Source organism: Halichoerus grypus, chromosome 5 (genome assembly GCF_964656455.1).
Source record: "Halichoerus grypus chromosome 5, mHalGry1.hap1.1, whole genome shotgun sequence".
NCBI classification, from domain to species: domain Eukaryota; kingdom Metazoa; phylum Chordata; class Mammalia; order Carnivora; family Phocidae; genus Halichoerus; species Halichoerus grypus.
Genome location: NC_135716.1, coordinates 133,436,594 through 133,460,951, shown reverse-complemented (window position 1 = coordinate 133,460,951; position 24,358 = coordinate 133,436,594). Strand labels below are relative to the sequence as shown.

At 40.5% G+C, this 24,358-nt stretch overlaps 1 protein-coding gene across 2 annotated transcripts in view; it reads left to right on the top strand.

The window, feature by feature from the left end:
* Window positions 1-24,358, top strand: part of IL12RB2 (interleukin 12 receptor subunit beta 2) — a 78,621-nt gene that overhangs the window by 26,026 nt on the left and 28,237 nt on the right. For both annotated transcript variants that reach the window (XM_078072945.1, XM_036103723.2), the window contains 2 exons: window positions 9,473-9,552; window positions 21,378-21,597. In XM_078072945.1, coding sequence (XP_077929071.1) covers window positions 9,473-9,552; window positions 21,378-21,597 — 300 coding nt within the window. The remainder of the gene's footprint in view (window positions 1-9,472; window positions 9,553-21,377; window positions 21,598-24,358) is intronic.

Here is a 24,358-nt window from a genome sequence, read left to right as displayed (position 1 = left end):
CCATATGATAATTGTCTTTCTCTGCTTGACTTACTTCACTTAGCATAATCCCCTCCAGTTCCATCCATGTCGATGCAAATGGTGGGTGTTCATCCTTTCTGATGGCTGAGTAATATTCCATTGTATATATGGACCACATCTTCTTTATCCATTCATCTGTTGAAGGGCATCTCGGCTCCTTCCACAGTTTGGCTATTGTGGACATTGCTGCTGTGAACATTGGGGTGCATGTGCCCCTTCTTTTCACTACATCTGTATCTTTGGGGAAAATACCTAGCAGTGCAATTGCTGGGTCGTAGGGTAGCTCTATTCTTCTTTTTTTTTTTTTTAAGATTTTATTTATTTATTTGACAGAGAGAGAGACAGAGAGAGAGCACAAGTAGGCAGAGTGACAGGCAGATGGAGAGGGAGAAACAGGCTCTCCGCTGAGCAGGGAGCCCGATGTGGGGCTCGATCCCAAGACCCCAGGATCATGACCTGAGCTGAAAGCAGCCGCTTAATGGATTGAGCCACCCAGGCGCCCCGGGTAGCTCTATTCTTAACATCTTGAGGAACCTCTATATTTTTTTTCCAGAGTGGTTGTACCAGCTTGCATTCCCATCAACAGTGTAAGAGGGCTCCCCTTTCTCCACATCCTCGCCAACACTTGTTGTTTCCTGTTTTGTTAATTTTTTCCATTCTAATTGGTGTAAGGTGGTATCTCGTTGTGGTTTTGATTTGTATTTCCCTGATGGCTAGTGATGTTGAGCATTTTTTCATGTGTCTGTTGGCCATTTGTATGTCTTCTTTGGATAAGTGTCTGTTCATGTCTTCTGCCCATTTTTTGACTGGGTTATTTGTTTTTTGAGTGTTGAGTTTGAGAAGTTCCTTATATAAGTTTTTAAAGGCACTCATTTAGTGACATACTATATGACTTCTCTCAATCTATAAATCCGGTTCAGAAGAAAAATTATTGTCATGTAATTCATTACTTTATTATGTGGAGATTTTGAAGTATTAATTTGAGAAAGTCTAAGTGCTTATTTGTAAAATTTATGGATATGTGTGCCTGTAAGTTAGTCTCATGATACAAGTTACATTCATTTTCTGTGAGCTGCTAATGGCCTTTGAGAGTTGATGACACTTATCAGTGATAGCCCAGTGACTTTCAAGGACCCAAAGGGTCTACTGATAAGATAAAATACCTAATATATAAATTGTAGAATAATTGTGTATTCTTCCTTTCTTCTTATATTAATTGCATTTTGTATTTTTAAAAAATATTTTAACATAAATCCACCCAACAAATTATAATTTATTCCCTCTCATTTTATGATACAAATCTCTTAATGTTGAGACACTTGCTCTCCATTTAAATGTTTGTCATTTTTATAATCCAGAGCTTACTCTTTTTATTCTTTTATTACACATAGTCAAAGTAATATATTTTTTTAAATACCTCATGGATTAGACTTTGTTTATATGCCCTACGGGGATAAAATTTTTGAAAATGGGCCATATTTTATGTCCAAGGCCAAGGTAGTAAAAAGGCTGAGAAGCTTTTAAGTTCTATCACATTAGGCTTAACTATAAACCAGGGGAACTCTGGGCTTGTGAATTCTTGTCATTCTTACTGACATTTAATAATTACCTGTTTGGAGATGTGTGAAAAGGGTTTTTTTGTTTTTTTGTTTGTTTGTTTGTTTTAAGTGTCTATCTATTGAATTAAAAACACTTCAAGGTAGGACAGTGAATTTCCCATATCCCCTAAAATAAACCACTATCATAACAATGAGTACAGCTGCTTGTTATGGTTCTGAACTCGTGGACAGTTATGAATTGAACCAAGGAACTGGCTCGTTCAGAGTAATCACAGGCATTTGTGAAGAAACCCATCCTCTGAGATACCACGTTTACCAAGCTCTGCTGGCTTTCTTTCAGTGTCTGCATTTCCCTTGTCTGTGTTTGATCTTTCTGTGGGTTGATGCAAGATCTCTTCCCTCTTACTCTGAACGGCATGGTTTTCACCCCTTACCACTGTTTCTGTCATCAGTTTCTTTATGAAACACCAACTGATATCACCTAAAAGGTGTGAATTTTTTTTAGCACTTCTTCCTTTTCAACCTTTGACTGTGTACTCAAATGTAACTTGGCATTTAAAAAAATTACTAGTAAGCTTTTTAAAATTTTTTTCTTTCTTTTTTTCTTTTTTTATAGTTTTTAAAACTGTGAATGACCTTACAAGAGAGCTCTTTGCAGCCTTTGCTGCTCAAAACTGAGAGCAATGTTATCTTCTGATGGATTGGGCACAGTTATTTAGATCATGTAAGCAGAGAATGAGGGCTTTATTTACTCCATTATGGCCCTTTCCTATGTCATTAAATTCAACTCCTGACACGGTCCTCCATGAAAAACACTTTTTAAGTGGCCACTAAGTAAGGAGTAGGAGGAAAGAACTTGCTTTCCTCTGTTGAGGAAGACAGTCCCTCAGTCGGTATCTGTCAAAAGCAGGCCTGATACTGGGAACTGAGCAATCATATTTTGACTGTAGTGGAAAAACATTCTTGAGTTTGGGCTGCACGGCCTCCAGACATGCCTGAGAATACACGCAGGTGTTGGGGGAAGGTGATTCCCTCACCACTCAGAACACCCAGGAGGAGCCTCCAAGATAAAGATGAACAGGCCATTCCTTAGAGCTGTAGTATCAGTTAGGTGTTTCTGTCTGCTCATTCACCATTTTCTAAAGTCTTGTTTACATGTTTTATAATTTATAGTCTACTACGGACAATTAATAAAGGAAATGCTACATGCTCAAACTCATGCCAGAGCAGTAAGGGAGTAGCCCTCCCCCAGCATAGGTGATGGCATGGGTGATTGATGAGAGACCCCCACAGAGGAGAGAATGTAGGGTTACCAGTTGCAACCACCCCTTCTCAAGTTGAGACACCAGGCAATTCGTTCATTTATTTGTAATTCTGAAATATTGCCAAGATGGGTTAATTTAAATGAAGAGAAGAGCCCTGACCCCTGGTAAGCATTCAGTAAATTTAACTGTTGTTTTCTTCATTTAGAAAGGAGCTTGTTCAAGGTTCCAGAACTAATAAGCAGAGAAGCCAGGTTTCAAACACTGGTCTGTTCATTGCATAACCCAAGCTCTTTGCTCTGCACCCCTCAGTTACCTAGCTCTGAGAAGGCCAATTAAATACTAGAGGTTATTTTATTATTTTGGTTAGCAAGCACTTCATAACAGTCTAGCTTAGGGGTCAGAAAACATTTTCTGTAAATGTCCACACAGTAAATATTGTCTGCTTTGCAGACCATATCTCTGTCACAAGTACTAAAATTTGACATTACAGTGTGTAAGCAGCCATTGACAATATATAAATATGTAGACAAAGCTATGTTCCAATATTTATGGACACTGAAATTTGAATTTTATATAATTTTCATATGTCACAAAAAATTATTCTTCTATTTGTTTGCAACCATTTAAAAATGTAAAAAACAAAACAAAACAAGTAAAAACCATTGTTAGTCCACAGGCTGTACCAAAACAGGGAGCAGATTTGGCCCACAGGCCATAATTTGCTGACTCCTAAACTAGCTAAACTTGAATATATCATATTTGTGTCTTTCTGCCTAAGGCTTGAGAAAATGAGAATGAAAGGTTCTTAGCTTTTGAAAGAGACTTACATGCAAACATTTTCATTAGAAGGAAAATGTTATGTTTTGGATCTAATGACAGTCCCTGCCCTCTTTTCTTCTTTTGGTCCCTCTAAACCCAACACCTATCCTGGAAGAAATCAATGTCTGGGCTCAATTATTTGATAAGGTGGTGATTATCCCAAAGAAGAAATGCTTTCCCTGTAGCCTTCCAAACAGAAACCAATGAAAAATATATGCTTCTCTGGATGATCTGTGACGATGTTTGTGTATCAGGAACTATGCCAGGTGCTGGGATACAGTGATAACTAGTCAGATCCTCAGACTCAAGGGCATATAGTCTATTTTGGAATATTAGGGAAAGATTCCTGGAGGATATGACACCAAGAAGAAATGCAAGTTCCAAGGGAATCTTGTGGCCTTCCCTCACCTGAAACATATGGCTTCCAAGGTCATTGCAGTAGGAGAAGGGAGCTAGTTTCTCCTTGAAGTACTAGATTCTTTTGAATTCTGTGAAATCTCATTTTCCTGGATTTTATTCTGCTTTATTGATCAGTTCTTCTTGGTCTCTTGCTGGTCATTTTTCTCTTCTCAGTATCAATCCCTATGGCTCCCTTCTTTTCCCAGGTGACTTTATCCAGTCCCATGGCTCTAAAACTAGACAGGTGATAGAAGATTAGATAGGTAGATTGATAGATAGATAGTTAGATAGTATATAGTTCTAGTCTTGGACTGCCTCCAAAACTTCAGATTTGTGCTCTAATAGCCTATTCCATATCTCACCTTGACATCAACAGACATTCTGAACCCTGCATAGCCTAGACAAAACATTTTTCTTCAAAACAAAATGTTTCTAAAATACTTGTTTTAATATTTTCTCTTTCAGTAAACAACATCACCATCTTCCTAGTTCCTGAAGTCAAAAATCAAGAAATTATTCTTAAATTCTCCTTTAAAAAAAATTCTCCTTTCCCCCCATTCTCCTTTATCAGCACTTGACTCTTGTAAACATTCAAAATCTGTTCGTTCCTTCTGTTGCCACCATGATTATCCTAGTTTAATCTACTTTCTCCTTACAAAGGTTAACAACAAAATGAACAGTTATTAACCTACCATTCAACTTAAATACTATAAAATTACCAATATATTCCTACCCCTATCATGCCTCCCCAGAGGTAGCTCTTATCCTGTACATTTATCAGTACTTTTCTCATAGCCTTCAGAAATGTGTGTATCTCTAAACAATAATTAGTTTTGCTTGTTTCTGAGCTTAATCAAAATTATACAGTGTAATGCAACTTGCTTTGTTTCCCATCAGCAGTCTGGCACAATGCCTCCATTAGTTTAGTATGGATGAAACCTCCCTGCTTCTATCAAGAAACAAGCTCTTCACTTGTGACCCGGATGTTAAAAATGTTAAAAGAAGCTTGGGGTGCCTGGGTGGCTCAGTTAAGCATCCAATGCTTGATTTCAGCTCAGGTCATGATCTCATGGTCATGGTCTCAGGGTCATGAGATTGAGCCCTGCATCATGCTCCGCAGTCAGCGGAGAGTCCGCTTGGGACTCTCTGCCTCTCTCTCTGCCCCCCCCCCCGGCACACACTCTCTCTCTCAAATAAATAAATCTTTTAAAAAAATGTTGAAAGTTTATGTTTCTAAGAAAAAAAAAAAGAAAGTGCCCAACTGTGTCAAATGCTGCTGAGAAGTCCAATGACATAAGAACAAAGAAGTGACTATTAGATTTGGCAACACAGATTCACTGCAAACTAGAGGCAGTGTCAGTAGAATGATGGGGAGACAATCTCAGGTGCTGTAGGTTGAGAGTGAGTGTGAGGTGAGGGACTAAAGATGACAATTCACAGCTCTTCAGGAAGTTCTATAAAGGAGAGCAGAGATACAGGGCAATAGCTGGAGCAGGATGAGGTATCAGGAAATGCTTTGCCTGGTTTTGTTTTTAGGATCAGAGAAAATATAATGTATTTTCAAGGTAATGATAAGTTCCAGCAGAGAGGGAGAAATTAATGATACAAGAGAAGTGGGGGAGAGGTCCTTGATAAAGCAAGAGAGGATGCGATCCAGCACTCAGGTTAAGGGGTTGAACTTTGATGGAAGTAGGGGTGCTATGTCAGGGAATCGATGGTGAAGTTTGGAGGTTTCCATGGTGGAAAAATGAGGGAATCCCTGCCTGATTACTTCCTTTTGCTCAGTGAAGTATGAAACAAAAGCATCAGCTGAGAGAAACATATCATTAGAAGTGGGCAGGTAGAAGTAATGACGGCACCAGCTACTGGGAAGGAACAACCTGTGAATTGTGTCCCTTCACAACTAGTAAAAGAGGTGACAGGTGAAAAGAGAGAGTGAACCAAGTGTTAAACATCATTAATCAAGAAGGAAGAGGAATGGGGGAGCCTCTATAGGACTTCCCGTGCAGACATAGCAGGTGATAACATCTGAAAGTAAAACTTGTTTAATCAAGTGGATAATTGTAAGATCTGTTTGAATCTAATTGTTTAAAACTAGATTTTAGATAAATGTGTCATCCCCGAAAAGTGCACATCAAGGAACCAGGGCAGCGAATAACTTATCTCTGCCTTGCCCTGCCTGGAGCATGACTTGGACCAAAAACTTCTCATGTGCTGCATTTAGTCCACTACCTGAAACCTCCCAAGATAATGCCTTTTCCATATTCTCTTTGTGTTAAATTCTCTCAAGATAATGTCTTTTCCATATTCTCTTTGTGGTAAATTTTCCATTTTCACTGTTCTTGGAAATTTTTATACTCCTCCTCACTGTGTGAAAACCTCTGTCGAGGGATTGCTTTCCACCTGCAGTTCAGTTGCTCTTGTCCACGTTCCTGCACTTGCCTTAGCTTTAGATACGGATGCTCATCTCAGAAGCACAAGGATTGACTCTGATTTGTTTGCCACACATACTTTTTCATAGAAACCCAGAATCTTGGGATTTTAGAGTTGAAAGCACCCTCAAGGTCATTTAGGCCAATCTCCTGCTTAATTTAGGATCTTTGCTTTTTTTTTCCATGCTGGTGACTCTATGCAACCCTGTAGTTTCCCCATTTATTATATAGGAGGTAGTTTCATCTCAGGAGACCTTTCATTTCTCAATATTTGTATTTTTAATAATTTGTGCCCATTTGTTTTGTAATCACTTGGACATTGGACTTTGACTTTCCTTTTCTGGCCTGCCTATAATAGTTTTATCTGCCTTTGTTAGATAACACTGAGGTTAGAACTTCAAGTGATTTTGTGTCAGTTGAATGTCAAAGATTCTCTTTAATATCAACTCTTATTTGCTTTAAGCAGCAGTGGTTTAACACCCCCGGTCATGAAATTTTACACTTTGAAACTCACACAGATTCAACTAATGATTTCTCTCCCATAGAGGCTAATACAGCAGGTGGGCACCATTAAAATTTCAGTTTCACTTGCAATTTTTCCTTTGAAGAGACTGTGCTTCTAGAATTCAATTCTTAGCTCCGTAGTAATCTGGTAGGTTGTAGACCTTTAATGAGGCAATGAGTGTTCCTTTAAATATCTTACCAATATGTAATTAACTAGGGACATTAGCACTAACGAGTCAGCTGGCTTTGACATTGAGCACACCCAAGTTTCCAAATCCTGATTATGTAGTCAATGTCTGGATTACCTAGTTTGCTCACGTCTTTGCTCAATGTAGTGAACTGTAACGGAAGAGCAGGGTCCTTGGAAACAGTGAAACCTGAGCTCAGCTCCTGGCTTTGCCATTTACCAGCCCCAAGTGTTCTGTAGATCATTTAACCTTTGTAAGGCTCCTTGTCCTCGGCTCTAAAACAGGTGTAGCTGCATGCACCCCCTGCATTGTGTGAGGATTAAATGAGATAATGTACAGTATATAAAGTGTCCAAATATTTCCTGGAACATAGTAGGTGGTTGATAACTGTCAGGTCCCCTTTCCTTCTGTTGCCTGTGCTTTTTTCCTTTTTGCATCTGGACTAGTAGAAAAAAAGTCCTAGGCTTGATTTCTGGGTCTCTGTTCATAATCCTGAAGGATGGAGAGCATTTTCAGAATGTCTTAGGTAAGCATTTCTTATCTTTAGGTCCTCATTGCAAGGGTAGAAGTTACCACTAGTGGGAAGTGAGGGGAAGAAAATAAGTGAATATTTAGAAAAAAAAACAGAAAGGGAAGAGGGTGAGAGAGGCAGGAAAAGGAAGTGACAAAGGAAGAGAGTAAAACATGAAAGAGCACCTGTTGGGGGTGGAAGTATTGTAGAGAAATTGTAAGCCTTCTCAGAGCCAGGTAACTGCAGGGTGCAGAGCAAAAAGCTTGCGCTATGCGATGAAACAGACCAGTGTCCAAAACCTGGCCTCACTTACTAGTTCTGGGACCTTGAACAAACTCCTTTAGCTCTCAGCACTTCATTTTCCAAAACAGCAACAGCTAAATTTACTGAGTGCTTACCACAGGTTGGGATTCTTCTATTCATTTAATTCTCACAACAGCCCCATGTGACGTATAGAACTACGACACTCATTCAACAGATGAGGAAACTGGCTTAAGGACATGGTTAACATTTGTTCAAGATCGCAGAGCTGGGAATTGCCCATAGGTAGTCTAGCTCTGGAGCTCACACTTTAACCACTGCGCTAGAGCTGCGTACATCATGGGGGTGAGGAGGACATGGTAGGTAACTGTGAATGGGGCCCCCACAGGACCTGCCCAGATTATGTGCAGGTGCATGCGCTCCCTACTTTTCCCTCTTTCTCTTCTCCTCTCCCTGACTGCTTGTCCTCTGTTTTCCTGGTGGGACTTAATGTTCTGGAAACTTCCATCTGGTTAAATGGAACTTGCCACTCGAGAAGGAACCCCTGTGTAGCTTCATCTCAATACACTCTAAGTGTCATTGCTAAACAAGTTAGACTGGTGCAGCTGAAGACTGTTTTCTGGGGCTCCTTCTGTGGATTCCACCCCTGACTATAAATCAAGACAAATCCGATAATGGGAGAAATAAAACTATTTCACCCACTCACATGCATGCACACACACTCTCTCTCTTATAGACACAGGAGTTTGTTATTCAGTTTCTTTTCTAATCTGTTTGATTGACTTTTTCAAATTAAATTAGGTCATATTTGACCATAATCTTATGGATTGGTGGTTATTCCTTCTATCAGTTCAGCCTGTGTTTTAGCATCAGGTAGCTAATATTGCCTGGATTGTCCATTTGCTCATTCATCACCTAAAAAAAGAGTTATTGGGAGCATATTACATTCTAAGCATTGCGTAGGTATGAGGGATATTAAGACGAATGAGATAGGCCTTCCTTTCAAGTAGATCATTGCCTAATGATCATAAAACCAAATAATTATGCCACAACATGGTAAGTTCAGGAATGGAAGTGAACACAGTTTATCATTTGTATTTTACATTTTTACAGGATCAAAAAATATGTTCCTTATGATTTATGGTTTTATTTTTCTGCTTAGAATTCTTTCTGCATTCTAACAAAAAAGAAAGAACCACACATACTTTCTTTGAGTTATTTTATCAATACATATTTTAAGAGTAAATAGGAATCTAATTTCCTCACCACCATTTCTTAAAATTTGTTTTTAAGGTAACCTTGTGTTTTCTATGGCCAGTGATATACATGTTCATTGTTTAACAAAAGGAAAGCAATACTGGGGCACAAAGAAAATTGAATGTCTTATAATCCTATTCTCCCAGAGTTATTTATTAAATAAGTAATTGCCTTTGAAAGGTTTTATATTGTGCATCTGTGGATATGTGTATGTGTGTGTGTGTATAAAAAATATGTTTTTTCCCCTTCAAAACAGAACCTACAGGGATATTGGATGTCTGGTACATGAAACAGCACATTGACTACAGTAGACAACAGATTTCTCTTTTCTGGAAGGTAAGTTTTCAGTGTCAGTGTAAAATTCAAGAGAATTATATATTTAATTGTTTTTTGTCTTTGTTTTTATTGAGATATAATTGTTACACAAAAAGAATTATATATTTGAACAATGTTTAAGGCCAAAAAATAAGTTTTATTTCTGTAATGGCTTTATACGAGGCTTCAGACTTAGTTGGAGCTCATTTTCTCAACGATATCATCAGGACCCTTGACTCAGTGTCATTAACTTTTGCCAGATAAGGGTGAGAGCTCTGGCTGAGTTCTCTCCTCCACACACCGCATCGTTTCCTCATCTTCTTGCATCCCTTCCCATGCCCAGGCATGTCCATCCTCTGACTCTACTCCAGCATTTCTTCTGACTCTTGCCCCTCCCAGTCACCCTATCTCCCCTACAGACAACATCCCCAGCAGTGACCATGTCACCTTACTTATGCACTTTTTTGGGAAATTAAAGATGGGAAGTGTGTGGATATGGGTATTCAGGAATATATTTTCTATGGTCACCAAAAAGGGAGAGGGTGGAAAGAAGGCTGCTCTACCTCAAGAACTCAAGCAATAGTAGAAAATAGTGTGAACAAGAATGGAAAGCAGCTCTTCCTCAGGAATCATAGTAAAACAGTAGTGATTTGAACAACCTTCCAGAAAACAGGGAGGCCTAATGTTATTACAGGATGTGAGAGTTTCACAAAGTGCTGAAATCTGGGGCGGTTATTTCACGTAATCCTTCAAAAACCCTGTGAGGTAGGTACCAGGTATCCCCACTTAACAAATGGAAAAACTGAGAGAGAGAGGATGTTCTTCCTACAGTTACCCAGCTACTAAGTGCAGAATTGAGACCGAAACCTCATCCAGACCTCTTTCTGCTACATCATGACTCATCTTTATGAAAAGAAAATACTATTTGAGTTGAGCTCCTGATTGGATGCTCATAAGAGGTTTTCAGGTGAGCTATACTCCTCTTTACTTCCCCAAGCCTGCATCCCTCTCACTACACCTCTTCCAGTTAAGGGTAAATCAACAGTTTTGGAATTATGAAGCTGATGAGCACGAAACCCCAAATAGTCAGAGAAATGAATATAAAGTCCTCTGATGGGGTTAGCATGATAGATTTTGATAATTGCAATCTTCTTCAGTTTTAAGAAATGAGCCAGGCAAGAAATGAGCTCTTTCTCCCTCTTTTCCTTTCTCTCTAACACGCACACAAAATGTCTGGTATGAGACTACTATAAATAGCTTGGTGAGTCATAATCAAGCTCTTCACTTTGAAACTAAAACTGCAGCTTAAAATTTATTTTAAAATAAAGCCATGTTTAAGAGCAAGACAATTCTCAATGCAAGACATTTAGAGCAGCCATAATTTGTGAATATTATAGAAGAAACCAGCTCAGTTCTTGGCTGTTGGTTTTCATTTTCACAAGTAAGCAACTGGTTAAAAACAAAATTCCTCCTTCCATAAAGATTCCTTCTCCCTAAATGTCCTCAGCAGTGATCTGAAAAGATATACTGTTTTAGTTCCAATAAACATACTTTAGCCACAGGTAAGGCTCAGCCAATGTGCATATGCAAATTCTTCTCTGCTTCTCATTTTAATCTTGTCCCTAATCCTTGAAAAGCCTAAATTCTAAAGTGAGGTCTTGGAATTCAAGGAGACTTCAATTCTCTTCTAGTCCACCCTTGCTGTCATAAACATTGCTCCCACTCCAGCCAGGACAGATAGATACCTCTGTTGGGACCATCTGGGACAGGTAGAATTCCACTTTCTAAGCAGTCCATGCTGTGGTGGGCATCTCTTATTGTTAGAAAATTTTCCCTTTTGAGGGTTCTGGGTGGCTCTGTTAAGCAGCTGACTCTTGATTTCAGCTCAGGTCCTGGGATCAAGCCCTGCGTTGGGCTCCATGCTCAGTGGGGAGTCTGCTTGAGGATTCTCTCTCTCCTTTACCTCTGCTCCTCCCCTAACTCATGTGCACATTCTCCCTCTCACTCTCTCTAAAATAAATAAATAAAACTTTAAAAAAATTTTCCCCTTTTATGGAGCCAGAATTGTGGGTACTGGACTGGAACTGGCTTGAATAAGAAGCCAAAAATGTAAATACTAGAAATTTCTACAACTTGACACCTGGTGGTGATCAAGACAGGGCACCTTCAAAACCTTCAGTGACTATCCAGTCTGAGAGGCTCCTTAAGGAATATTGGATCTAGTCCTCCGTTTTGCAGGACCATTACAGGATTAAGTCCTTTTCTGCAAAATCCTGGGCTTCTTCAGGGGCCCCAAGTAGGCCACTTACCTGGGAGTGGGAGTAAAAGACTGACCAGAGTTACTGAGATGAGCGGGCCTGCTTCGGACCACAGAACTACAGAGCCCGAGACCCAGAGGGAATGTAAGCAGTGTGCAGTCCCACCACTCACGTTACAAACACAGAAACAGGTCTAGGGAGATGAAGTGATTCCAAAGAGGATTTCAGGTATTGTGGTACTTGCTGCTGGGAGACTTTCCTGGGCAGAAATCACTGCCCCTTCTGTCTAGAACCCCTCCTGTCCCACTCATCCAACTGTGGATTCCTTATGCTACTCTTAGGCAGGCTTGGGAATTTGATAGGATGGTGCCGTGACATAGGGACTTGTCTAAATGACAGACTAGAAGGAAACGCTGCAGCCAGATCAGGTGCCTTGTGGTGGGGCCCAAATCAGACCTCACTGGGGAAAGGAAGCAAAGACGTATGTGTGGTGGCTTTTTTTTTTTTTTTTTCACTTTGATCAGTACTGGGAAACCCAATGAGAGGGACACCCTGCCACTGCAGAGAGGGGGATTTCAGGTCTTAGCACCAAAGGAAGCCCCAGGTAAAACCCCATTAGTCTATGAACAAAGTAAGAACACATTTCTCTTGCGACTGGGGAAATGTGAGATGACCTTTCATTTTTGTAGGATGTTTACATCAGAAGAGAACTTGGTGCTGAATGAGTATAGCCCATGTGTGTGAGGGAGTGAAGTATGAATGTAGGTGAGTGTGAGTGTGTGTGAGTGTGTATCTAAGTGAGTGATGTGTGCATGTGTGTTGTAGATGTATGTGAGTGCAAAGGGTAAGTGTGAATGTGTGTGAATGGGTGTGAGTTTTTTATATGTGTGTGGGTTGTGAGTGTGGGTATGTATATATGAGTGTGTGTGTCAGTGTGGGTGCATGTAGGTGAGTGTCTTAGTCCATGTGGGTGTTATAACAAAATACCATAGACTAGGTGGCTTATAAACAACAGAAATCTATTCCTCATGATTATGAAGGCTGGAAGTCCAAGATCAGGTGTCATTATGGTCAGGTGAGGGGCCTCTTCTGGGTTGCAGACTTCTCATTGTATCCTCACATTAGCAGAAAGGGCTAGTGAGGGGTGTCTGGGTGGCTCAGTGGGTTAAGCGTCTGCCTTCAGCTCAGGTCCCAGGGTCCTGGGATCAAGCCCCACATCAGGCTCAGTGAGCAAGGAGTCTGCTTCTCCCTCTGCCCATACCCCTGCTCATGCTTGTGCTCTCTCTCTCCGAAATAAATAAAATCTTAAAAAAAAAAAAAGAAGAAGAAGAAGGGGCTACTGAGCTCTGTGGGTTCTCTCTCTCTTTTTTTTTAATATTTATTTATTTGACAGAGAGAGACAGCGAAAGAGGGAACACAAGCAGAGGGAGTGGGAGAGGGAGAAGCAGGCTTCCCGCAAAACAGGGAGCCAGATGCGGGGCTTGATCCCAGGACCCCGGGACCATGACCTGAGCCGAAGGCAGACGCTTAACGACTGAGCCACCCAGGTGCCCCTGTGGGTTCTCTTTAATAAGGGCACTAATCCCATTCATGAAGCTCCACCTTCATGACCTAATCACCTCCCAGAGGACTTACGTCCCAATACCATCACACTGGGCATTAGGATTCCTACATATACATGAACCTTGGGGACACACAAACATTCAGACTTATGGCAGTGAGTGAGTATGAGTGTGTGGAGGGAGTGTGTGGGGGTATGAGTGTGGATGTGTATGTGAACGTGTGTGTATATGAATGTGAGTGTGGGAGTGTGTTGAGGGTAAAGGAGACCTTTGCTTTGTTGTTCTGGTTCTTACCTATTTACTCTGGGTTTCTCCTAAAGGGTTTCTTCTGAAAGTTCTATTTCCTCAAAATGATCTTATACTTTTTTTTTTTTTTTTTTGCCATAGCTATTTTTAAGGCAAGAATTTCTTCTGTATTGAAGCCAGAAAGTACAACTTAATCTATGAAATAAAACAAAAATACCTAGGTATTGGTAAAACAATAAATGCAAAAACAAGTAGAAAGTGTTACTCCGTTAGAAATAGCCCCAGTGTCATGTCAGAGTCCTTCACAGGACTCCTCTCTCTCAGATTCCCCAAGTTTCATATTGTTTCCTTTGCTTTCATTAAGCATTTCAATCCATGATTCCAATACACCTTTCTTCCAGTTAGCACAACATGTATTCTTTAAAAAGAAAATCACCTTGTAGATAGATAGACAGGTAGGTAGGTAGGTAGATAGATAGATAATATATGAAAAGATATGACAATGGGTTTAAACCACATTAACCTTTCCGGTTTCCTCTGTTAATTTCTTAATCATGGCAGGTCATAAACTTTCTGAAATTGTGGTTGAGGCCATGGATTTGGAAGAGAAAAATGTGTTTATAAATGAAGCCAACTTCACTTTATTTATCATCCACTCACTCAAACAAACATATGAAAGCCTCTCTTTAGTACTGGACGCTGTTGCATGCCAGTGATGTGGAAGTGAGTAAGACAAATGCCATCCTCAGGTGCTTGAGCTCACAGACCAGCAGAAGGACAGAAATGGGGATGATGAGAGCACTCAGGTGTAAAGGAGGAGTTCAAGATTCAGCTGGGGGTAGGGACGCCTCGGTGGCTCAGTCAGTTAAGCCTCTGCCTTCAGCTCAGGTCATGATCCCAGGGTCCTGGGATCGAGTCCCACATCGGGCTCCCTGTTCCACAGGGAGCCTGCTTCTCCCTCTGCCTCTGCATCTCTCTGTCTGTCTCTCATGAATGGATAAATAAAATCTTTAAAAAAAAAAAAAAAGATTCAGCTGGGGGGATGATGATCAGGGTCAGCCAGTAGAGCAGGGGAATGGGTGAGGAGTCGCTGAAGACCTCTTGCAAGGTAATACTGGAACTGACCCCAGAAGAACACTTAGCTGGGATAAGGGTGGGAGGACATTTGGTAGGATGTAAAGGATGCCTCCTCTAATTATATAAAGGCCTCAGGCTCCCGACAACCAATCTTCCCTGTGGATTTATGACAGACCTTCATTCTACATCAATATAAATCAGATTACAAGTAATACTTTCCTACATTTACTGGATTTCTTTCATATGAGGGGCCAAAGAACACATCCCCTCCAGGCAATGTGATATGGATTGGAATATCTGTAGCGAAGGACCATCCCATGGAAATATAACTGTAGCGAAGCACCATCCCACAGGATAACTGTAGCGAAGCACCATCCCATAGAAATATAAAGCAAGCCGCAAATGAGAGCCACATGTATCATTTAAAATTTTCTTGTAGCCACATTTAAAAAATTAAAAGGTGGAATTAATTTTATTTTTTTTTAAGATTTTTTTTTATTTATTTATTTGACAGAGACAGCGAGAGAGGGAACACAAGCAGGGGGAGTGGGAGAGGGAGAAACAGGCTTCCCACCGAGTAGCGAGCCCGATGCGGGGCTCGATCCCAGGACCCTGGGATCATGACCTGAGCCGAAGGCAGTCGCTCAACCAACTGAGCCACCCAGGCGCCCCAAGGTGGAATTAATTTTAACAATATATTTTACTTAGCCCAAGTACGTATGGAATATTATCACTTCAACATATTTAAAAATTATTGATTAGCTATTTTACATTCTCCTTATCCAACTAAGTCTTTGAAAACTGGCGTGCCTACTAAGTGCCCGTGGGTGCAGTGGCTAAGAGCTCCCCCTCCAGAGAGCAGCACATCTCAGTCACGCTTCAAGAGCTCCGTGGCCGCGTGCGGCCGGCGGCTCCGTCCTGTAATGAACAGGACCCTTCACAAGCAGTAGAGAAGAGAGTTGGCCAACTCGGTTCCAAAAGTGGGGGAAAGATTTGGTGGGTTTTACTCACTTGCTAAATGAAGTAACTCATTTGGATAAACAGCTACCCTCAAACCACAGAAGGCGAGAAGAAAGAGAAAGTAACAAGCCCCATACCCCAGCTCACAGCGGAGCCTCAGAATCGCTGCTGTGGCCAGAGGCAGCCTCGTTGCTACATTTCCTTTGTCTCTTTCTCCCTGTATCTCTCTGTGTTGTATGAAGAATATTCCAATCCATATCACATTGCCTGGAGGGTATGTGTTCTTTGGCCCCTCATATGAAAGAAATCCAGTAAATGTAGGAAAGTATTACTTGTAATCTGATTTATATTGATGTAGAATGAAGGTCTGTCATAAATCCACAGGGAAGATTGGTTGTCGGGAGCCTGAGGCATTTATATAATTAGAGGAGGCATCCAATCTCAGAATCGATACTTAAATGCAAAAGCAGCAAATAGGAAGATTTTGATAGTTTTGTTGTAATATTCAACTCTGTCTCCTTCCCTTTCCCAGCAGGCTGGCACAGCATTTCTGAAGGTATTTTTGGAAAGAACAGGTTGTTTTGCCTTGCTTACTAGTCATACATATCATACTAGCAGCTGTTATGTAGGGAATTTCAGTTGGATGACAGAATGTGGTCAATGACGAAGATAAGAAATTGGGTACCAGAGAATTAACAGAAGATGGAAAACAGAGATGGAAGGGGAGTTCAGGTTTTGCTCTGACAAAGTTTCTATTATTTTGCTGTTTTTTTGCTGCAAAATAAGGTAGAAATCACTATGTCAGGGTAACTAGCATGAGGTATTAGTATCAATTTCATAAGTTCAAGGTAACAAAACACCTGGGGCTATCGTGCTAACATGACAGCAGTTAAGAGTTCATCCTCCAGGTAGAGCTGTGCTACCTGGGTTCAAGTGGAGGCTTCACCACTTCCTGTCTGTGTGTTCTTCAGCAAGGTGCTTATCCTCTCTGTGCCTTCCTTTCCTTCAAGTCAAGTGCAGATAGTAGTAGTATATACCACATGAGGTGGTTGTGAAGATCAATGAGAGAATCATGAAAAGTGTTTGCTAAGTCACTAGAAGGCAAACATGGTGCAGGACGCCAAGGACGCAAAGATGGGCTCATAGGCTAGTGGGAAGACAGATCCACAGATAGATCACTTCAATACAGTGACTTTTTAAAACTTCCAGATCAGGTTGTCTTTTGAGTTGCTCCTTCAGTTTGGACTGGGGTTGCTGAAAGCAGTCATGAGTCCTGAGATCAAGGTACCCGGGCTTAAACCCACAAATTATATGTACTTTGTAATCAACTGTATGACATTGGTGAGACTTTCATAGAGAGCCGTGGTGGGAGCCAAGTCAAGATGGCCTGGCTTTCCATTGATTGGTGGAAGAGTCATATAACTACAATGGGAAAAGTGCCAATTATGATGATTTTTATATTAGAGTAACTGAGAGCAGGGAACTCACCAGGTGGCTGACATCTGCTATGTGCCAAGCACTCTTTGAAACCCTTTGCCTCCCTCAACCCATTGCATCCTCCAGTAAGCTTAAGCTGTACATAGCATTATCCTTATTTTATAGTTAAGTAAATTGAGCCTCAGAGAGGTAAAATAATTTGCTCAAGGTCACACGGCTGCTGTGTGGTGGAGCAGGAAAGTGAACAATCTTCCTTAATAAGAAAAACCAACCTCACCCCCCAAAAAGTCTTCATAGACAAAACTGACATATTAGAATTCCCCAGATTTCTAAAAGGTCTTGATTACAGAGTCTCTTCTTTGATGTAGGCTTAGCTCTGACAGATTTTTGTATTTGTTTGTTTGTTTGTTTGCATTAGGGGAATTTCAGAATAAAATATCACTTTATGACAAGTACAGTAGTTTTTTTCTTCAAGTCCTAATAAGAAATGATTTATCAATTCACAGAAATACCCTTCCTCCCATATACTTAAAAACAAAACAGGGGTGCCAGGCTGGCTCAGTCAGTGGAGCATGCGATTCTTGATCTCAGGGTTGTGAGTTTGAGCCCCATGTTGGGTGTAGAGATTACTTAAAAACACTTAAAAACAAAACACAGAGGCCTTGCATTTTGACATGGACCAGATTTTGTCCTATCATGTCCTATATTCATCACGTTATTTTTGATGCTGAAAGCCTTTTCAGCCAACAGAACTCTCATAATAGTTTTATAAGGGAGCTGCTCACTCTTTGCTTCTCAGACAAACCTAAGTCAGAAAAGCTAAGTTTACTAAGTTTAGATCATTTCTCACACACAGAGCAGAAAGAAAACTGAAGGAAGCCATAAGACAGCTTTTCCTGTTTAGCACACCCTTACTAGGAGGAGAGGGTGACAATGACAGGAACACTGGCTTGACACCCCTTTCAGCACTGCCCATAAAGGTACAAGAAGTACGAGGGACACCAGACACATTCGGGACATCTCTTTCCTCCCTCATGCCCACCAGGGGGCGCACTAAAATCTCACCTTACTTTTCTGTGGCGACTACTTTAGTCTTAACCTCAGGACAAGGAAATATGAGGACTAAATGTGACAGTAGATGTAAAGCTTCTGACTCATGGTATGGCCCAATAAATGATAGCTTCTCCCGATCACCCACCCAAATAGATTAACATTAGAGTAAAAGTAAGTTCATCTGGAAAGACCCAGCTGGCTCCTCAGGTGGCAGTTCTGGGTTCACAGCTAGTCTCCTTGTGACCTAAGGCCTGTTGACTCCGGGAAAAAAGAATTCTGGATCTCCACTTTCCCCAAAATTGCTGACCTGATGTCTGCTGTTGATGCTCCACATCAGAATGTACCACAACCTCCCAATTAGACAAGCTACTTTTCAACTTTGGGCCAGGAGGGTGACTGGGGATTCCAAATATGAAACATAGTGCTCTGTGGTGACAACGTAAGGAGCAGCACTTCAGAGTAGAGGGATCGCTAGTCTAAAAGTCAGGAGCCCTGGGTTCCACTCTCAGCTCCTCCATCTGTTCCTTGAGTGGCCTTAAGCAAGTCATTTCATGTCCTGGACTTATTTCCCTATTGATAAAATGAAATGTTGAATTAATTGTTAAGCTATAGAATCCTTCCTGGTTCTGTAGTTCTGTGATGATGTTCCATTACATCAGGGCCAATATAATCCAGAGGTGAGAGATTAACATGCATTATTTGCAAACTTTATGTTGCTATTTTTTTAAAACCAAATTAAACTGTTTTCAGTTGCTTCAGGAAACTACATCCAGCTGGATAAATACCTGCTTTCCTATTGGCTGATTGGGTTTTTTGTTCCATGGACCATATTGGACAAGTTAAGGCCCATTTTCAAATTGGTGAAGGAGGCCAATTGCCTGAGAGATGTTAACCTTTATCCCAAAACTTGAGCTTGACATTTTATACAAGCATAACTCATGGGATACCATATTTATTTCTCTAACTACCTTAATTCTACCTTTACCTTCTCAATGATATTTTCAAATCTAAAATATGAGATGTGGAGGAGAAAATGCAAGGGTTTGGGTCCAGGCCCTTCACTACCCTCTAGGAACCTTTACTCATCTTTCAGATCCACATCTCTTACTAGATCACTGTAGTGTGTGGTGTGTGGAAATCAGCTAGATTTCCACAGCCGTCACGAGGCAAGTTCATCGGATCCAAGATGACTTGACATTTCCCCTTCTTCCAATGCTCTGTCATAGGACTGATAGGGATTACTGAGATGTCTATTAAGGAGAATGAGAGGAAGGTAATAAGGACTGATTTGCAAGGTTTTTTGTTTTTTTTTTTCAATTAGGGCTCTCGTTCCTCAGTTGTCAGAGTAAGACTGAAGCCCCTTGGGTTCCTGGCAAGAATGGGGAGCTTAGTGAGCTCAGTTAACTCTTGAGCAGTACCTTAAGGAGAGGGTGCATGGTGTGGGGGTGAAATAATAGTCCTATCTCTGGACCTACAGAGGAGACAGAAAAGGATGCATTGAGAAAGAGCTGAGGGAATGGTCTTCCCCGCCTGCTTTTGCTTTAATTTATTCTGTTTTTCTCCTGTGACAAAGGGCATTAATGACAGTTTAGGATACCACAATTTCAAAAGCAGACATTTACTTTAATCCACACAACAGGTCTATAAGATTGACTGTGATGGACAATTAAAATGCTAACCTTCCTGGTTCCTGCCAGAACACAAAGATGTCTTCTAGGGAAAGGCTAAATGTGCACCCAAAAGAGCCCTCAGCAACATGGCATTCCCCTGGTGCATTGACCATGGTTTAAGATACAGTCCTGGACTTTGAGAATCCAGAAGGGCAGCTGGGATAGGACCTGCATTAATCAAGTTCCCAGAGACTGAAATATAAAAAGCTAGATGTTCATGGATTAATTTACAGTGAGGAATGCAGCTGTTGGGCTACCCAGAAGGCTTGAGTCAGCAGATAGGAACATTCTCTCTCAGCATGCTAATTATTTCAGAAGCCAAATTATCATCAGAAGGCCAATTTATTCACTTAAAGTGAAAAATACAAATTTTAAGTGAACCAGATGTTCATGTTACCCCAGTCTCTCCTGACAGATAAATACACAGGAAACCAAATTATTAGAAGATTGTTTAAGGGGTAGGGAATCAGAGAAAGGGGCATTTGCCAGTCCAATATGTGTCTTTCAGCACCTGAACCCATAGAAGGAATAGCCTTGCCAAGAAAACCATCACACTTGGGATGCCTGGGTGGCTCAGTCGGTTAAGCGTCTGCCTTCAGCTCAGGTCATGATCCCAGGGTCCTGGGATCGAGTCCCACATTGGTCTCCCTGCTCAGCGGAGAGCCTGCTTCTCCCTCTCCCTCTGCTGCTCCCCCCTGCTTGTGCTCTCTCTCTCTTTCTCTCTGATAAATAAATAAATAAAATATTTATTAAAAAAAAAAATCATGCTTAAGTCTGGCAAGCTAATCTTCCTCTCCCCGCACTAGGCAAGGACAGGCACTGCCAGGGCTGCCCTTGGCCGCTCTCCATTTTCATTGCTTCTGTTTCCCATGGTTCTTACCCGAACAGGGTTACAATACAAATAATTAGTTTTCTGCTTACTTTCTGGGATTACTCCCAAATGATCTCAATTGGAATTTTTGCAATTCCAAAACTCATTAGTCACACATTTATAAACAGTGTCTTTACTTTTCTAGCGCAGATGGCTAATCCAGCTCACTAAGTGTGGATTTTACGAGTTTAGCTCTTGAAAATCTCATTTTTGACTTAATGAGCAGCATTACACTTTCTATATGAAAAGTGTGTGTGTATGTGTGTGTGTGTGTGTGTGTGTGTGTGTGTGTGTGTTTCACAGATTGAGAACTGGAGATTCAGAGGGGCTGAGTGCCTTGCTCTGGGTCACACAGCTAGTAGTGATTGGTAGCGATGGAACAGAAACCCAGATCATCTGAGTTCAGATTCCACTCTTGTTCCATTGGATATAATTGAGGTTTCTACTATTAGGAAGTTTCATTTTGAAGCAAGAAAGGAAAATCAATTGTGTTCTTAAGAATTAGCTTTGAAAAATGTCAACTGAATTTTTTTTTCCCTAAATGGTGGGCTTGGGTGGAGGCATAAAAATATGCAGTGGAGGAGATGAGAAGGTGTAAATAAAAGGGTCACTCATATGTCTCCTCCTGCTTGGGGAGCCATCAGGTCCAGCCACAGAGCGTCCAGCGACCTTGTCTGGGAGTACACAAGTAAGTGGATGTGTTTCGTTGCAGAATATGAGTATATCTGAGGCAAGAGGAAAAATCCTCCACTATCGCGTGACCTTGCAGGAGGTGGCAGGGGGGAAAGTCACACTACAGAACATCACAGAACACACCTCCTGGACCTGGGTCGTTCCCAGAACTGGGAATTGGGTTGTGACTGTGTCTGCAGCTAACTCAAAAGGCAGTTCCATGCCCACTCGTATTAACATAACGGACCTGTGTGGGGCAGGTAAGTACCAACTTTCCTTTAATATCGCCTATGGGAAACTGTGTCTTACTTATGTCTTATCTCCCACAGGCTCAGCCCAGGGCCTGGCATGAGTAACACAGGAGTTTAGACTTTGGAGCCAACAGCCTTCAGAGGTTCTTTTGCACTTAGCCTATGAGTGGTATTGGACAAGTGAATTAACACCTCTGAGCTTCAATTTCCCCCTCTGTAAAGTAGGGATTATATTATCTGTCTTGCAGGTCATTGTGAGATTAAATACAAAAACTAATACATAGCAGGTGCTTAACAAATGTTAGTTAAGGAAATGTTAGTTACATTAAATTGAACACTAATATCTGGCTAATTTTTCTGGACACAAGAAGAGTATGTGTTGTCAAATTCTAGGAAAAAACATTCTACACTTATAGTCAAAACATATTTTAAAACCAATAGTATTAAAATGAAATACTGGCTGTAATGAAACTGCAGTAAAATTTATCTATACTACAGCTCTTTATTACACAAATTTAGATATTTATCCAATTATCTACATTGAAATCTCCCAACTATACACATTTTATAGTTGCATGCTCTGAAAACTCATTTCTTAAGATAAAAGCCTATGATTAGTCAATAAAGTGGATATGAGTGCTATTTCTCAATGTCAAGATCATTGGCCTAACTTTTCCAAAAATGCCTAATAAGACTATAATTAAATCCTTTCTTAAAATTCAGTTGAACAATTTTATCTACATATGAGTCTAGCAATCATCGCTTGAAAGAAGCTTCTACCCAAACATTATTTTATATACACTGTTAAATCTTAGTTATATATCCTTTCAGTCATATATCCATAAACTTAGAGATGATAGAGTAGATAAAAATAACTAGAAGAAAATACAAGTAAATATTGATGTAACTTGAAGTTGGTATATGAGTTAGGAATTGCTTTTAGGAGTAAGGGTTGCTCGTACCAGAGGTCTGGTGACATCGTTAAGATTCCAGGCTCCTTCCTTCTGTTTCCTCTGCCAAGCTGGCTTCCATCCTCAAGATGGAAAAGGACCAAGATGGCTGCCAGAGCTCTGTCTACTTTCTTCTAGGAAAAGAAGGAAGAGAGGAGGGCCCACGCCTCACCCTCAAGGAGCTTTGCTCCAGGTCACACAACACACTTGTAGTCATTGGCTCTAACTGGTCACCTGGTCACACCCAGCTGCAGAGGAGGCTTAGAAATATATTTCAGGCAGCAGTGTTCCCTTGCTAAAGAGGAGAGAATGTTTGGGAGGCAACTGGTGATCTGTGCCTATGTGGGTAGGTACCTAAGGCACAAACCTAAGGAGATGAATTAACTGTGGGGGAAGAAAGCTCAAACTCTATGCACAGTAAAATAAAAATTTTAAAAACACCATAAACAAAGCTTTAAAAATGTAAATAACAGTTTAAGAAAAGCATATATCACATTTTTGGCAAAAAGAGATTGATTATCTATCTATCTATCTATCTACTTTTTCAAATAAATAAGAGATTGGGGATATGAACAGGCAACTCAAAAAATAAATAGAAAAGTAGCAGTAAAGATACGAAAATATGTTCAGCCTAACCAGCAATCAATGAGATGCAAATTTTGAGAAAACATGAGAAACCAAATCAGACTGAGAAAGAGTTAGTAGAATTAGCTTAACCCATGTGGGTGAGTGTGTGGCGAAAAGATATGCTGTACCCTGCTGGTGGGTATGTAAATTGGTACAACTTTCTGAAGACAGCTTGGCCATATGTAACTTTAAATACTAATGTATCTTTGACCAAAAAATTTTACCATTAGAGATGTATCCTCAGAAAATGATAAGTGCTTAAAAGTGTAAGCACAAAGATGTTTGTTGAAAAATTTTTGAAATAGTGTAACACCACGAACAACCTAAATGTAAAATAATAGAGAAAGGACTGGTTTAATATATCATGACTTTCACCTGCCTTAACCCCACACTAGGGTTAAAGTGACATTGTAGCTATGTTTTTATTGGCAAGGAAAGATGCACATAATTAGTAAAAAGTTAGGCTTTCAATAGTATATATGGGATGATGCCATTTAAAATATGTGTTTACATGAGTACACATTTTTTGCATTGTAAAAAATCTAGTAGAATGTATGTGGAAATGTTAATAGAGGTCACGACTGTATGATGGGACTACAGGTGATTTTCCTTCCCTTTTGCTTTTTATATTTTAAAATTTTTTCTTCTGTGGGTAAGTACTGCATATATAGTTTTTAAAGTGAATTCTGTAGGGGAAATTGAACTCACACCACTATTTAGTATCCTGCTATTGTTAAAATGTAGTATGTCAGAATACCTTACTTCTTCAAATGTCACTGCAGATGGGTCTTGAAGCTAAAAACTTCATGAATTTTCTGGGTTTGTTCCAGGTGCTTTATTTAGATTTGGTAACAACTTCTCAAAATGACACATTCATTATATTAGAGCTGGCCTCTGCTTCATTCATTCAACAGTCATTTCCTGAGCATATACTACGTAAGGGAGCTAGAATCCAATAATAGATTAAAAATACTGTTGAAGTCCTCCAGTTATATTCAGTCATGTGGGAGGGACAGACATAAACAAGGAAACTGTGGTGCAGTATAATAAGTGTGAGATTAGAGGGATGCCCAGGTAACTCTAGGAACAGAGGAAAGATGAAGCATGGGCTTGGAGAGGATGCCCGGGAAGGAAGAACATGTGACTGGAGTATGGAGAGACAAGTTGGTGGGAGCCAGGTGAGGAAGTGGAGG